General features: G+C 38.7%; 2 protein-coding genes across 8 annotated transcripts in view; both read right to left on the bottom strand.

The window, feature by feature from the left end:
- Window positions 1–4022: 4022 nt before the first annotated feature.
- Window positions 4023–4724, bottom strand: LOC149096595 (uncharacterized). The gene has a single exon (XM_089280925.1). It carries the CDS (start codon window positions 4722–4724, stop codon window positions 4023–4025), a length of 702 nt encoding a protein of 233 aa, XP_089137051.1.
- Window positions 4725–13495: 8771 nt separating this feature from the next.
- LOC110039753 (progranulin-like) overlaps window positions 13496–16958 on the bottom strand; it is a 9546-nt gene continuing 6083 nt past the window's right edge. For 6 of the 7 annotated variants that reach the window (XM_089281038.1, XM_089281039.1, XM_089281042.1 and 3 more), the window contains 3 exons: window positions 16417–16533; window positions 15078–15573; window positions 13496–14643 (listed from right to left, as the gene is read on the bottom strand). In XM_089281038.1, coding sequence (XP_089137164.1) covers window positions 14609–14643; window positions 15078–15573; window positions 16417–16533 — 648 coding nt within the window. In that variant the 3' untranslated portion in view covers window positions 13496–14608. The remainder of the gene's footprint in view (window positions 14644–15077; window positions 15574–16416; window positions 16534–16958) is intronic. The other variant, XM_089281043.1, reaches the window with a different exon arrangement.

Genomic DNA, 16958 nt, shown 5'->3' with positions numbered 1-16958 from the left:
CTAGTTTATTCAGAATTCTAGATTCCTTATTTTAAATAAACTGCCCGAGATAAAATGCAAAATACATAGAAAACTAACATTGACAAATCGCAACAACAGTAAGTGATCAGAAAACTATAAAAATTTATCCTTACTTAAGTTAAATTTACTAATATAAAACTGATTCACTTTCTTACTGAACAACGATAATTGATCAATTGTTTTAATAGCTACAGGCAGGCCGTTCCATAAATCCACAATGCGATTAAAAAATGAGAATTTAAAAACATCGGTCCTAAAACGACCCTTGGCAAGTAGTTCTCTATTTCTCATATCGTAATTACATGATTTGAAGCTAACACACGATAGGACGTCAAAATCAATGTGCCCTTTAAGACATTTGAAAAAGAAACATAAATCTAAAACCTACCTTCTATAAACTCGAGAGGCAAAAGACCTAATTTACCTAAACGTTCTGGATAAGTTAAATCACATTTCAAGATAAATTTGGTTGCACGCCTTTGAACACGCTCAAAGGCCTTGATTTTTTCTTTGGTGTAGGGAGACCAGACTTGAGATGCGTACTCCAACTGCGGTCGTACCAACGATTTATATAGAATCAACATAGTTTTTTCGTCGCAATCAGTGGTGCACGTTCTGTAGATAATACCCAACATCTTATTTGCTTTACTTACAATTAAGTCAATATGCATGATCGTTCCATGATAAACTCGAAGGAACATGAACGCCAAGATCTTTCTCAATTGAAACGACTGCAACCTGCGACCCACTCAGATTATATGATGCGTGCATGAAACTTTTTCCTTTGTCATGACAAGGTATTTACACTTATTAGCGTTGAATTTCATGAAGTGCTCAGACGACCAACCAGTTAAACTTAGTAAGTCTCTTTGTAGTTGAACTGCGTCAGCACCATTATCAATTCTCGGTTTCAACAGTCATGTGATCAAAACTAAAAATCGTAACCATTCAACAAATAAATTCAAGAATCTGGGATATGATAGATGATTGCTATATAAACAACCTCGCCAAGAATCAGGTTTCTGCTGTTTTTCAGTCACCCGTTATTCGCAGAAGTGTATCACCCAAATTTATAGAGCTTTGTATGGAGACGCCATGTTTGTGCCCTTCGGAGGGGCACAAACATGGCGGCCGTAAAATAACAAAAACATCTATCGTTGAGTTTTGCCATTGAAACGAAAATTTTTACTCTAGAGCTCCGACACATTGAAATAAATGCTTCCTAGTGCAAGCACCGTTTATTTAGCAAAAACTAAAGCTATAACTCATCTTTTGACCTACGCGGGGTGCCACTGTCATCACGCTGAAAGGCATCGCGCTAAAAGGTATCACGCTAAAAGGCATCACGCTAAAAGGCATCACGCTAAAAGGCATCACGCTAAAAGGCATTACGCTAAAAGGCATCACGCTAAAAGGCACCGCGCTAAAAGGCACCACGCTAAACGGCATCATACGAAAAGGCATCAGGCAAGAAAGCATCACGCGAAAAGGCATCACGCGAAAGGTATTACACTTACTAAAAGGTATCAGCTACGCGAAAAGGCATCACGCAAACAGGCATCACGCAAAAAGGCATCACGCAAAAAGGCATAACGCTTCTACGTAATCTCCCTCTCGCGCCATAATAAAGGAGAGGTGTAGCTGCAGTAGTGAATTCATGTTCAGGAGGTTCTTGTACTATCGCCGATGTCATACGAAGAACGCCCAGCACTTGTCCGCCATCTTGAAAAATACTCGCCGATCTCACCGATCGGAAAGAAATGCAATCGTTTTCGATTCCATTGCTCACTTGCTGTATTAACTCTCTTAATTAAGGCACGCCTCCTGTACTGAATTAAGACCTCGCAAGGAGGCAAAGACGGAATGTCTTGGTCAAAAACTATTTGAGAAGGCTGTTATCTTACAAGACACGAGTGAGAAGGGTTAGCCCCTGGATTCCATATAATTTTTGTAACGGTGCCTTTCTGGGTGAGGCCTTTTCGTGTAACGTCTTTAAACGTGATGCCTTTTCGCGGGATACTTTTAAGTGTGATGCCTTTTAGCGTGATGCCTTTTCGCGTGATGCCTTTTAGTGTGATGCCTCTTAGTGTGATGCCTTTTAGAGTGACACCTTTCAGTGTGATGCCTTTTCGCGTGATGCCTTTTAGCGTGATGCCTTTTAGTGTGATACTTTTTAGCGTTATGCCTGTTTGGGTAATGACCATTTGTAGAATCGGCTTGTTGCCATTCAGCTTTGGATTGATGCACGTACAATTTGGATGATTTGATATCAATTACTGAGTATTGAATTTTGTCATAGAAATACCTCCATTAAAAAATATTCGTTATAGCGGGGTAATTTAACAACGAAGTTGCGCAATAGTCGTACTACGGCATTAGCCTCGGAATCAGTAACATTTTCACGCTCCATTATCGAACAATTTTCGTTCTCAGAATCTTCATTTTCGTCCTGGCTTTCTTCTTCATTCGGTCGGGCTGCATCAAGCGCTTCTTCAGTCGCCTCAGCCTCTGTCATTTGTTTGGAATATTCGTTATGGCAGGGACCGTCAAAATCTATTCGTTATAGCGGAGATTTTGTTATAGCGGGGTTCGTTATATCGGGGTTCGTTTCCACATATTTTATTGTAATTCTGCCGGGCTTTCAAATGTTGTTCGTTATAACGGGGTCTTCGTTATAGCGGGGTTCGTTATAGCGGGGTGCCACTGTACACGACTTTTGTTTTCACCACTGATTGCTGGTTTGAGTTTTAAATTCATGTTTGTCGTAGCTTTTGGCACAAATGTTTTGACATTATTGTAAAAAGACGCTCACTACTGCCCAGCGTGTAAGTATTTGTGTAAGGTAATGTTTCCGTTGTTTCTTTGTGTCTGTCCGTATATGTGACTGTTTGGGACTCTAACTTTTGAAAGCCAAGACAGAGAAACTTTACTTGTTAAAGTCATATGATTATCGTTACTTGCTTTGAATGCTGTTAGTCGTCGAGGTAATTTAAAGGTGTAAAGGAATTAGAAACGTCTGATAATATATCGCATTCATTTTGTCACTTGAAGGCACAGGTCTCTGATTTAATCAAGAGACAGCATTTCCTTCACTAAAGGTAATTTTGTAAAAATGTCAAAGTTGTAATGCCATCTAATGGTCACGGTCGCTTGAAGGTCAAGGCCATTGTGTGTATCGTTGAAAGCGGGTGACGGGCCTTCGACTGATAGGTATGATTGTGCAATATTTTTGCTGATGTTTACCACTTTGCTGAATTTTACGCCATTTTGATAATGATACAATTTGTGCCTTTCTTATCTATTTCGTTTTGAACTCAAGTGAATCCAAAGATACCGAACTAATTTGTCTATTCTTTTTAACAAAACTGGCCATGGAATACTCAAAAAGGTAAATTTGCTTAAAATCATTTGCATCTCGTCTACTGTTTTTCTGTCGCTCAAAATAATGATTTAATTGTAATAAATACTTTATTTCACTCATATACTTGACAAATGATAATATGTACATGATCTATATCAATTGAGCATGAATCAAATGAAACAGTCAGGTTAAATTAATTGTACAACGAAATGAGTAATGATGTGAAGTATATATGAAATAATTCATATATGAACTGCGGTTGTAGATGAAAGTGAAGAATCATCATCGCAGTAAATTTTCCAATTTAAGCAATATGAATTATTTCATATATACTTCACATCATTTCACTCCTCACGGGAAAATATGAACTCAATTAATTGACCTCGCTACCAATGTGTGGCATCATAGCTCAGTTGGTAGAGCATCGCACCGGTATCGCGGAGGTCACGGGTTCGAATCCCGTTGAAGCCCTGAATTTTTTTCAGGCTTCTTCTTTCCAGTTGCTTAAATTGGAAAATTTACTGCGATGATCATTCTTCACTTTGAAATGAGTAATATAGAGATTTATCACTAGATTTGCTTTAAGCATGTTTCACAGTGTTTCCATATCTTTAGGTATACTGAGCATAAATGAGGTCGTTTACGTGGCTTGCGGTGCATTCTTTTTGGAAGCGCCGTGTTTGCACACCTCTTTGCCTCTGATCATTACTTCATGAAGGGCATACAATTCAACTAACGAATAGCCAATGAGCACAAATGGAGTTAAAATCCAGTGAAGGACATTTCGGACAAAGCTGATATGTTCTTCAACATTCATCAATTTAGGTCCAGCTACGTCAAGAACAAATACAACCAAAAAGCAAAGCTGCTGCAAACCTGCCAAACCACACATAGTATATGTTATGTAGTCTGGGACACTTTTAATCAGGACTGCCATTGAAACGCTAGCAGATACAGAGTACAAGCCAGCTGAGCACAAGAGAATTCCGTAATAGATGAGGAAGCATACTCCCCATGAAAATGCGGGAAGGAAGGGGATTCTGCTGGCCTTGATCACATAGTAATGGAACACCTCCCCGGCCCCAATGGTCCAACGCCTGGCTTGTCGGGCCCACTCGGACAGTTCCAGCTCGATGGTGCTGCGGGAAGTTGGACCACTGATCACGGGAACCGGAATTAAGGGAATTCTCAGGCGCTGGCCCGTGACGCCCATCCAACGAATCAAACAGATAATGTGGTCCATCTGATAGGCAGGGTGGACGTAGTTACCATTCATGCACAATTTGAGTGAGAATGAGAATATACTCATGGTGTTTATGTTGAATGGAATAAGGGCGCCCATCATTAAAGTTGACCTGAGTAAACCTGTCACCCGAGTTACAAATGATGTGTCATCGAGACCCCAGTTGTACAATAGAGGCGGTTGGAAAACGAGTGTGTCGGGTTTTTCCTCTTTCAGAAACCTCGAAGTTAAAACTTCGATGTATTTTGGATGGAAATTTGAGTCCGCATCGCATGTGGTTACGACAATTTTTGTGGGTCAAAGAACTGGCCCATCTCTTGCTGAAGTACCCTGACCGATTCGCGCAGCCCGTAATTGGCGTTGGAACATTTCCCGGGGATTTCATTCGGTTCTCCGAAAGGATGAACCGTGAAGAGTAACCTTTCGAAAGAATTACAAAATATTTTACTCAGATCTTCAATCTTCTTGTCTACGTCTGGTGTCCTCTGTTCAAAGGAAATAACCATGGTTATTCGCTTTGCCTCAGTTTGGTCAGCCAATGATCGAACACTTCTGGCGATCAGTGGTACTGGTTCCTTGTAGCAGCTGATTGCCACTAGATGTCGTATGACGGTGTACTCGGGGTAGTCGGATTTGAAATCATAGTTCTTGTGTCTGAAAACATAACCGATTAGATTAGATTTATTTCTGAGTGCAAAAAGATATGCATATTTCTGTCTCAAGTGGAGAGTGCGTTCATTATCTACATTTACTGAATTTACTCTAATCGGAGTGTACACTTTTCTAACCTGAGATGTGGGATGAACTTTTGTTGCATTGAATTGTAGCATTGAGTAAATGTTATGTACCTGTAAAGAATGATCATATTGCGGGAAGCGGCTGATACAATAACGACCCACACAAGTACAAAAATCCCCTGAAGACTCGGTATCAGGTACATGGCCACTGTCTGGTCCAAAAAGGGTAACCACAAGGGGAGAGGCACGATCACCCAGACAAGCAAGTTGAAGAGCAGATTCCACCGAAATCTTTGCTTTCCTGTTTTACAACGAAAAAAGAAACAAATTAAAATAAAGTCAGTCTGCCTATGTGCCTACTGGAATTCATGTTGTTACAGACGTTTTCACTTGAAATTAGCTAAAGTCTTCCGGTTATTTGGTGAAAAACATTTTTTAGTATTTTTCTTACCTGTTTTCATTGGTTTGTGTGACGGGTCCGAATAAGTTTCATTATCAGCGCTTTGAGTTTTGAAGGGTTTGTCGCCGCCGTCAGACGCGTCCTTGCCACGAAAATCAACATCAATCAGCATGTTGTCGAAGTGGTCTTCGTTGGTCAATTTTTTCAAACTTTCACAGACACTTATGTTCTTTGAGAACTCAGGTCGTGAAGTCGCTGCTGCCAACTGATGGACTTCTGAAATAATTGAAAAAAATGGACTTACTTTTGATATCCTACGTAACAATGCTATTGAAGTATTGTTCCCAAATATCATCTATTCAATAGATGATATTTGGGAACAAGTGGAGAGGACACTTCCTCTCCAGGTATGTACATATTATTTCTACTTTGACTAAGATTTTCAATTCAATTGATTCTGAACTTACAGTGGTACTACTTTTGTCTGGGGGGTCTTTCGGTACGTGAGACACGTGCATACTTGGAAGATCTTCACAAAATAGGATCACTGCAATCAAAATTTTCTACCTTTTAACCTTTTAGCAAATATTATTGAGCATGCTTATCACTGACGACAGTGTTTTATGACAAAAATTATACCATTTAAAAAGTCAACGGATTAACTTGTCAATAGAGTCTACCTAGATCTAAATTATTTGAGTTTCTGGACCCAATTGAGAATTGTCGCACAAGTTGAAGACCAAAGTTTTTGAATTGAAAATCTTAGTCAAAGTAGAAATAATATGTACACATACCTGGAGAGGAAGTGTCCTGATCTCTAAGCTGCAAAACTGGTACTGTGCATTGCGAAGAATGACTTTTGTTTTAAGGACATATACTTACTGGCATAAATTAATTTTGTCACTCTAAAGCTCCCATGTGGATTCTCTATGAACTTACAAATGCAAATTTCTTGCAGTAGCGAATACTCAGTGGGACTGAACCGTCCATCAACTGTACAAGCAGTCAACAGACCCGATCCCTTCACAAAACTTTACTTGTTTAGATCATATGATCATTTGGTCGTTAACCTCTGCGACGGGCAGCCGCGCTAAATCTTGATTAAATGCCGGTTGTCTTTTCCCGAATCGGCTTTGTGAGCTTTAGAATTAATATTATCAACGGTTTCAACAAAATTGTAAGCCTTCTGTTACCTGCGGGAACCAATCTTGTCCTTTTTACAGACTTCAATGACCAGAAGCGGCTAGTTTTACCTGTTTTCGAATTTCACACACAATTTCTGTCTTATCCAGAACTGATCAATATTCGTGCGATACTCGCAGTTAAATGCCCTCGCGAAAAGAAGACTTTAGCGCGCTCTCCCGCGCACGTTTGGAAGCTACTCAGTGAAAATTGTAATTACTTAACACCCAAGGGAGCAGTGAAAGTGGTGCTTAAGCAAAAATCATGAACTCAGAGAAGCGGAATTATACATATTAATGAGTAAAGTGTCCCATTATGTGAAGTGAAATACAGGGACCACGAATTTCAAGTAAACCCTTTCCGCTATTCTTGACATTTCAGCTTGATATCTGTCACTATGACTATCACTTTCTTACAAAAGATTTTATTCCGACCAATCGTGATTAAAGATCGAGAATATATTAGTTTCATACAACCTTTAAGATTTCTTTAATCTCTGGTGTTCGTTTGCATCCAATAAAAAAACAAAATCGAATATTTTGTTTACTGTGAGTGGTCTTGATCGTTCGGTAATCGAACGTTCGATTGAGCTTGATAATCGACCGTCCGTTCGGTACCCGAAAGATTGGTGTTGGCTTGGGCTCGATTACCAAACGATAGACCTTTCCCGCATTCCAACTAACAATGGCGCCAAGTCGAGGTCAGGGTGGTCAAAAATACAAAAGATGTATGAAAATGTCCACCCCAACCTCGCTCCTCTTGTTCGAACGCACTGAAGTGGAATGCGGGAAAGGTCTATTCGATTGGATTCGCCAAGATCAAATCGAATATCAGGATATCGATCGCCACGTTAGCTGACAACTACTAGTTCCAGCGATTGTACGTTCGTGCATATGACAACTGTCGTTAAATTACCAGCTGTTTTGGGAACACGAAAGTCATAGAGATCCGAAAACAGAATCGAAAGAGTTCTTTATATTTCTTGGTCGCTTCCGCGCGCGCAAACTGCATACAGCAAAATAATGAATTTATTTACAGCACGATCACCTTGCTCGTGCAGCAACTATAAAATGCGCTTTGTTGCTAGTGTTGGGGTTCTAAGTTCACTTTCGACGTAACGAAAGGGAAAACATATAATTATACATCGGTGTGCGACTCAGTCGCGGAACAAACGGGAAAACAAAAGTGGGGTGAGTTCATCCAAAGAAAGGAAGAAACAAAAGTCGTTTGTGGTCATCGAAACAAAGGGAGTAACAATAGTGCACTGGTTGCATTGTTTAGTTTGCCGCCTCCATCAGGCTAATGAGCATTGCCGCGCGTCAGCAGCCCATGAATAAACTCCTTTCGGGCACCTATGAATAATAACAAGCGTCATGACAGACCTATATAACTGGAAATAAATGTCACAAAAAAAGTAACCATTCTACGCTATGATTTCTCGTGACGTCAAGAGTCCCGTCACAAACGTTGTAATTACGCGGTCCAGTGGTAGGCAAAAAGCGGAAATAACAAGAGAACTGTATGGAATGTGACTGTTCTTCAATCAGCGGTCCCTTCACTTGTATGCAAGATTTTATTCTAAAACTTGGTCATATCGATAATTTTGATGTCCTCTTTCCATTCTAATTTTTTTTTGATGAAATAAAAATTAAAAATTTCAAAGGACTTGGAAATTCTACCGTAATCAAACTAACCTTTGGTGCAAGTGATCGAAAATGACGTTAATGTTTATCAACAAGAAACATCGCTATACTCCCGGCCGGATGACACGTATTTGACGAAGCAAACCGGGAAAAGTTCTTTTGAAATCTTAAACCAGACCTGTAACTCGCAAAAGTCACTCAGGCCGTAGCCACTTTACAATCCACTTGGAGTCCACAAAAGAAAAGGGAAACAATCAGGGTGAAAAGGATTTTCTGAACAGGAAATAAAGAAGCATCGATCTCTGATAAAGACAATCTTTTTCCAAACGCATGCTTAACTCACTTAACATGGACATGTGAAAAACTCCTTTTAGATCGTTCAATACGTTATTTGAACGACATCAGTAGGAAACGGATCGCTGTCAAATACTGTACAGCGGCATACACTGAAGGATGAAGCGATCTTTGAACATTAAATTGTTTTATGTCAAAAAAAAAAAAAAAAAAAAACTTCTACGTCGTCGCGATGGAATGAGTGTAATTATGGATCACTGAGTGAGCGACTCAGGTTTATATATTAGACCCATCAGATTAGAGCTGTTATAAACAGCAACATAAACATTTAACATAAGCAACCAATCAAAGTGCCTTTCATAAGTTGCATCTTGTATCAAAACTTTGCTTCCGATTTGACGAAAGCTATCTTTGCTCTACTGTAAACAGGAGCTCGTATTCATCTAATGCCTAAGTGCACATCAGTTTCACGTACTTTACGTCGAAAACTTTCGTCGAGTGTTTCAATATACTCGTTTGAAAGCTTAAGTGGTCGCGGAGGCAACTTCTCAATGACTGCTTTCCCATTCCCTGGACGATTATTAAATTTTCGCCTTCAATTTCCTTTTTAACTCTCCTCTCACCAGATTAAGTAATTTCAAGATGATGCCAAGTTACCATGATAGGGGCAAAAATTACTCACAAATCTATCTCTTTGATGCAAAGCGGGGCCTAAATGTAAACTGATAATGGTCAGCCTTTGCGTCTCTCTTTTATTTCCACTGTTTTAGCGATTTGATTGACACAATTTAAATTCCGAATGATAGCTTCCCTTTTTGTGCTTGGTGATATCAAGTTAATTTTAGCCGGGCTGACGTGCTAAAGGAAGTCAATAAGGAACTGTATAGACAAAATCTTAGCGTTTCCGCGATTTGATGAACATGCGACACGCGACGGTTAATTTTGTTAGTCGCTTGCACAAAGTTCTGGCTAATTATATTGTAGGATAACATCCGGTTTTCTTTCACCTTTTACAAATCCATGTTTTACAAATCCACTTTTTAAAAATCTACCTTTTACAAATCCATGTGTTACAAATCCACCTTTTACAAATCTACCTTTTACACTGATCCATGTGTTACAAATCCACCTTTTACAAATCTATGTTTTACAAATCCACCTTTTACAAATCCAGTCCACTCCACTCTAGTCCACTCAAGTCGATATTTTACAAAATGCCTTTCATTTGATGAGGGACTTGAGTTCGGAATGTTGCCCAGTGGTGAACAGAGGAGGACTATTTAGCTTTCTTTCTGAGTCTCTCCTTCTTTCTCACAGTTTTCAGAACTTCAGCGTCAATCCATGGAGCACTATTAGTCGACCTAACTTTTATTTTAGGAACACAATCATCTACAGCTGCAAGAAAAAGATCCATCCACTGGGCGGTTGAGAGTTCCAAGTCATCCTCCTTATAAGCTAAATCCTAAGGTACAAAATTTAGGAGATTTCGTAGCTCAGCAAAATTAGCATCTTTATAATTACAAACATGACGCTTCAATGGTTTAATGCGTTTCGGTGGTGCAATAATTTCAAACGTTACTATCATATGGTCTGAGGAAAATTCCCCTGAGAGACTTTCAATATGCCTGACATATTCTGAAACCGAAGTAATGAGTAGATCAAGCGTTGTCGCTTTGCCATTAGCACATCGTGTCGGTACATTTATCAACTGAGACCAAAAGCAGTCATAAAGGCATTCAATAAAAATACGGAATCAAAATTGGATGATGAACTTTCGCTCGAGCAGTTAACATTGGGAAAATTAAATTCTCCCAAAATAAAGATGTCGTTCGTTCCAGTTCGATAAATATTGTAAAAGATATTCACAACATTTTGTAAATAGCCAGAGTCCATATTCAGTGGTCGGTAGAATGCAATAATCATTTTGAAGTTATTAATTAACAATTATTCACCGAAGTGGAGGTTAATAGTTATGTATATTTACCTCGCCGCTTCGCGGCTCGGTAACTGAATATCCATCACTTTCACCGACACTGAGGTAAATAATCGTTTTAGTATATACCACACAAGCTGAATAATTAGCGGACCAAAACGTTATTTTGTGTGACAAGCGGTCGGAAATTTTAAAATCTCTCGCGCCGGCTGCTCGGAGTTGAATAGTACTTGCTAATCACCTCCGAGTTAACCAATCAGAGCGCGCGAAAAGCACTATTCACTTGTGTGGTATATAGCAATGTCATATATTTTACACAGCACAGCCTCAACTCCATCCATTTCAAGATCACGGCGGCGAACCGGGATACAAAATCGGACTTTAAACACAGCCAAACACCACCACCACGTTGACCCTGTTGTCTATCTCGACGAAAGATGACGTAGCTTGAATCGAGAATTTCAGTATGCATTATTCTCTGATGGAGCCAAGTTTCAGTAATAGCTACAACATCCATGCCTTTAGTTCAAATTAGTTGAATTTTAGCTAATATTAACAGAGCATTACGAAAGTTTAGGAATGCATTTATCATAAGAAGTTGATCTCTGCCGGAAGAGGAGCTACGTCACGGGTTTTGGCCGGATCTTGAAAAGGTTAGCCTAAATTATTCAAGTCAGTCGTTTGTAATCCGTGTTAATATTCTCCACCCTTAACCATCCTTGTTCCTTTATGATTGAGTATTATCTCTAGTGTTTCTCTATCTTAGCAAACTATGATTTTCAGTATGGATGTGTCTATCATTCATCGTGGTGTAGAATATCTCAAAGTGACTCCATCGTCAGACAAACGAGTAAAATTCATCTGTCCTATAATTTTCAGGTTTCCTTTAATTCAAAGGTAATTTTTGAACTTGGCCAAAATTACTCAAAATACCGTGACTGAGCTCTTTTTGGTGGCTCAATACGGTTCTCTGTTATTTTGAGACTTATAGAACTAGTTTCGAGTTTCCAGGCTTGGAACTGTTCTGTTTTGAATAACTGTGCTATTGTTTTTACAGTAACTATCCCTTGTTCCTTTCATTGTGTTTAAGTCATTAAGGTTGCACTGTCCTGTTACATAGCAACAAACTTGACCCACTTTTTACCATCAACTGCATCTATCTTTAAAACTAAGCCGGTGACCCCATATTTTTTCATAAAAATCTTTCATTAGTCACAGAAGAAGAAACAGGGAAAATTATAAAAAATTATGTGGAATAGGTTTTTCTTAAATGAAAAAAAAAAAAAATCTCCAAGTTGAAGGAATTCCACTCCACAGTTTTTTTTTTTTTTTCAATTTCGCACACAGCTTCGGCTTTTGCATTGGAATAATGTTTTGCATTAAAAAAGTAGGGTCACCGGATCAGTTTTTGAGATGTTATCTTCGTGGATAGGCAATTTTTCGCGCGCATCCTACGCGCAAATTAAGATCTCGACTTTGCCATGACGAGATTCACAAGACTCTGAAATACCCAGCAGGACCTGGGTTCTAATTTCCGGTGACGTCATGGTGCTTGTGCTAATCAGATTACAAATCTGTCATTACTACACAATTTGTGGTTGTTTGTGGTGCATGAGCCGTTTACTGAGAATTTAACAAAATAATTTAATGCGGTAAACCAGATCACCAACCATATATGAACTGGTTAAAAAAGTTAAAATAGTTAATATTACAACCAGAGGCTTCGCTGTATATATATCGCGCGAAATTCGATCAAAGAACGGATGGGGCGAATTAGAGCATGGCGGCAAATCCATGTTCTGTTCGTTGCCTTTATCGTTCAAATTCGCGGACCGTCGCTCGATCCGAGCCAAATTCGAGTCGCCGTGTCGCGCGAATAGTTTCATAAGCCATGAGAGTTCATCGAATGTGATTTCTTTCCGTTTTTCAAAGCTGACATCGCAGAAGCTTTAATCTGTATGATACAAATGGGGGGATCGTGGATCCATCGTGGTCATCATGGTTTCGATCTTAAAGGAAGAAAGATACATATATTGTTGCCACTCTGTTCAGAATAGTTTTCTTGGAGTATTTTTTTTACGAAGAGAGATCCTGAATGCCGATGAAACACAGAATTTCAAGAGATCGAAGCTAGAGATATTTTTCGGCGGAAACAAGCGACAGAATACGCTTGCGTTCGCAGCCTAAGTGATACGAGGCTTTTTGTGAGACGCGCTTCAGCAAAATTGCCAAACAGAAAAAATGGGTCACACTTGAGAAAATGGGTCACATCTGAAAAAATGGATAACACTTGGAAAAAAGAGTCACACTTGGAAAAATGGGTCACACTTAGAAAAGTGGGTCACAATTGGAGAAAAATGGTCACACTCGGAAAAACAGGTCACACTTGGGAAAAAGTCACACTTGGGAAAATGGGTCACAAGTGGAAAAACGTGTCACAATTAAAAAAATGGCTCAGACTTGGAAAAATGGGTCACATTTGGCAAAAAGTGTCACGCTTAGAAAAGTGGGTGACACTCAGAACAATGTGTCACACTTGGAGAAATTGGTCACACTTACAAAATGGGTCACACTTGGAGAAATTGGGTCGCACTTGGAAAAATGGGTCACCCTTTCAAAAATGGGTCACACTTGAAAAAATGGGTCACATTCGGAAAAATGGGTCACACTTGGAAACGAGGTTTTCACTAAAAGCATTTTTAATTCAACTTAATATAGATCAAATTGATTATCTTTAGAAATTATAAAAAGCCCCTTGAAACACACTGAAATTAACTTTTTTTAAAGAAAGTTGGACCTTTGTTCGTCAATGTTCCTTAGGGACGGACCATTATTTTCCTTGAAGGGGGGGGGGGGGGGGGGGCTGGTATTAAAAATTATCTTATGCGAACTTTTTTTTGATGCACTTCTCCAAACATTTTTTTCGAACGACACCTTCCTGCAAACAATTTTTTTTCCGATCTTTTTTAACCACGTTCTGACACAAAAAGGAGATTCGCTTTTTGTTGCCGTCAATCATTTTTTAATTTAATATTTTACGGCGGCGATCTGCAACGAATTGGAAACAGAGGGATCTACAAAGCGAATCGAAATCCACCAATCACTGCCCGCGAACGTTACCTTTTGACACTTGTGGACTCATCTTTTTCGTTTTCCGAGACGTTCAGTATGATGATTGGCGGCAGTGAAAAGCGAAACCGTTGCTTGAATTTTAAATGTCCATTCCTTGTGTTATTGAAAAGAGCAATATTTTAAACTATTTTTCGAAGAAAATTTCAGAAAAGCCATCCCCAATCTATGTTATACATGTAAGCTCCTAGTAATGGCTTGTTGTTTATCTATAAAACACTCACCATTTTAATTCCTACTAAGCTACTTTTATTTATTTCAATTATTTATTTCATGCAATATTTGGTATTCTAATTTGGTCAAATAAAATGTTGATTTTAATGGAGCCATATACCCTGTCTACAAACAACTACATACTTTTAGTCTAAATTTCAGTTTTGAATTTTTCTTTTTCATTAATTGGTTACAAGTTTCTCTGACCTCTATGCAAACTATTTTTGTTATACATATCATGTTTGCAAGCAATCTATTTAGCAGTCTTTTTAGGCCCTCTAAATGATTTTTTTTTTGCAATATTTTCCAACCCCCCCCTCCGGAAAAATAATGGTCCGTCCCTTGGAATAAAACAAAAAAGACAAAACAAAAATCCTGGTTATACTGGTCCAGAACTTTACTCATGTATTTAAAATTTTGTTTTCGCTATTTGTTTCTAGATTTAAGCCGTATTACGGTCCTCTGTCCTCTGCCTCAGGGTCGGCGTCTGGAAAAGATAAGAAAACTGGACATAAAACAAACAAAAGCAACAACAACAACAACAACAATAATAATAACAAAGACGAAAAAGAGATAGGGATCCTTCCAAGGCCAAATCTAGCCGAAAGTAGTTTATTCTCAAAATCGATTTCCTCTTTGCCTCGTTATTTTTAACAATATGACATTGAACGTCTTGAACAACAGAAAAACATGAATACATGTAAATAAATGAATGAATAGATATGCTTAACATATCTCTGAAAGAAAGACATGAATGAATAAGCTAGTAAATATATATAAAAAAATCGTTACAACTATCAATTTGATTATTTGAGTTGCTTTTCAGAAAATGAGTACAAAAATAATTAATGTAGTGATAGGTAATGAAAATACAGTTTTCCAAAGCCAAAAAAAAAAAAAAAATAAACAAAATTCACATACCATCTGATTGTGGGGGTGGAATGGTGTCCATTATCTTTACCCACCTTGCATTTTGGATGAGACAGCAGCCATGTATTCCAGAAGAGAGCTCACAAGTGCTTGTCCCATCTGGACACTGATATTTTTCATCAGGGGAGAAAACGTCGCCGGAGGTGCCGATGAAGCCACTTGTCTTCAAAGCTGTTTCTTCCTGTTGTGAAGGTGTAATTCTGCTAACCTTTGGGTCAATGTCAGCTGTACCATCATGGCAATGTTTGTTTGTGCTATTAACTAGCAGACTGGCCGGCATTTGCAATACAGATGAATGCGTGCCGGGTCGCACGCATCTGCGTAATGAAGTATAGCATGTCCAACCGCGAGGGCAACAAGTTAGATAATCAGGGCAGCAATTAGCGTAAGCAAACCTGCAGCATCTAAACCTCGTTCTTGAGGGGGAACTTGGGCAACACGTTTGCTGTCCTCCTCGGCAAACTACTCCATCTGGACATATCACCAACTGCAACACAAATTAAATTATGGTTGCTCAATTTAAAATACCTGCATTTAATTGTAATGGATCTTACACTTGACAATCTTTTAACATGCTCTGTCTTAAAACAATTCACCATTTAGGCGCCAATTTTTCTTCTCCAAAATCTCTAGTGACCTATTTTAACCAACTTTTTAGCAAAAATGGCGATCATATACAATTTTGGAGTACTTTGTGGATTTAGTGTAGGCACTCACGTAATGGTCCGAGTAGCGAAACTTGTATTTAAACTACAGTACAATACTATAAATTTAGAGTTACCCTAACATACCAATGAAAGTTAACCACAAGCAAAATGCAGTGAAGCTAACCTCAAGCAAAATAGACACTCGCGTAATGGTCCGGGTAGTTACCAAATATGGTAAGAAGTGCCTACACCAAGTAGTTACCCCTATTTTAACCATAGCTTGTTAGCAAAAATGGCGATCATCGTGATCATAATGGAACAAAACAATTCACAATTTAGGCGCCAATTTTTCCTCATCAAAATCTCCAGTGACCTATTTTAACCAACTTGTTAGCAAAAATGGTGATCATATACAATGGAACAAAACAATTCACACTTCAGGCGCCAATTTTTCCCCTTCAAAACCTCCAGTGACCTTTTTTAACCAGCTTGTTAGCAAAAATCGCGATCATATATAATAATGGCAGAGCGAACTTGCGTAGCAGGTACTATTGTTGTGTGCACTTTGAAGTGTCAAGTTTTGAAAAACTAAATGAAACAGATGTAATCAAACAATATATTGATACATCTTTATGTTAAGATAAGCTGTGAAGTGATTTTGATTTAATGGTGCATACACATACATTTGGTTGTGGCTCTAGGAGCGGAGCTGAGACTATCCTCTCTGTAGTTTCCTCAGCATAGGAGAGAGACACATAAATGCACAGCAGTGTGAAGACTAAACGAACGTAGTGATTCATCTATACCGTAATGAAAACGTATAAGCATAATTAATCATCACAACAATAGATTATCATATCATATTCTGTTGATCACAACTGATTTGCACAAGCCAAGAGATTATCAAAGTAAGAGAGGGAATCCCCCATATAGGTCTTCTAACTAAGATAATCCCTCTTAAGGTGGCTCCATATAGTTTTACGATCGCACGAGAGCTGAGGAAGTAATCTGCGCGCGCTCAAAGGAAAACGTCAGTGTTTTTCGATGAAATTCCGTTAAATTTGGCAGATTGGTAGTAAATATTTTATTTTAGTCGGAGCTCGTCAGTTTTCAGGGAAATCTATAAGACCAGATTTTTTGCAGCGGTAAAAGACATAAATTTGAAAATATCGAAAAAACTGCCTTTACAAACCCCACTTTTTTCGTGTTTAAAATTCGTATCCCA

The sequence above is a fragment of the Orbicella faveolata genome, unplaced genomic scaffold (genome assembly GCF_042242905.1).
Source record: "Orbicella faveolata isolate gen_17 unplaced genomic scaffold, um_ofav_v1 contig_48, whole genome shotgun sequence".
Classification (NCBI taxonomy): domain Eukaryota; kingdom Metazoa; phylum Cnidaria; class Anthozoa; order Scleractinia; family Merulinidae; genus Orbicella; species Orbicella faveolata.
Note: the sequence above shows the minus strand (reverse complement) of the source record. Positions and strands in the feature narration are given on the sequence as shown.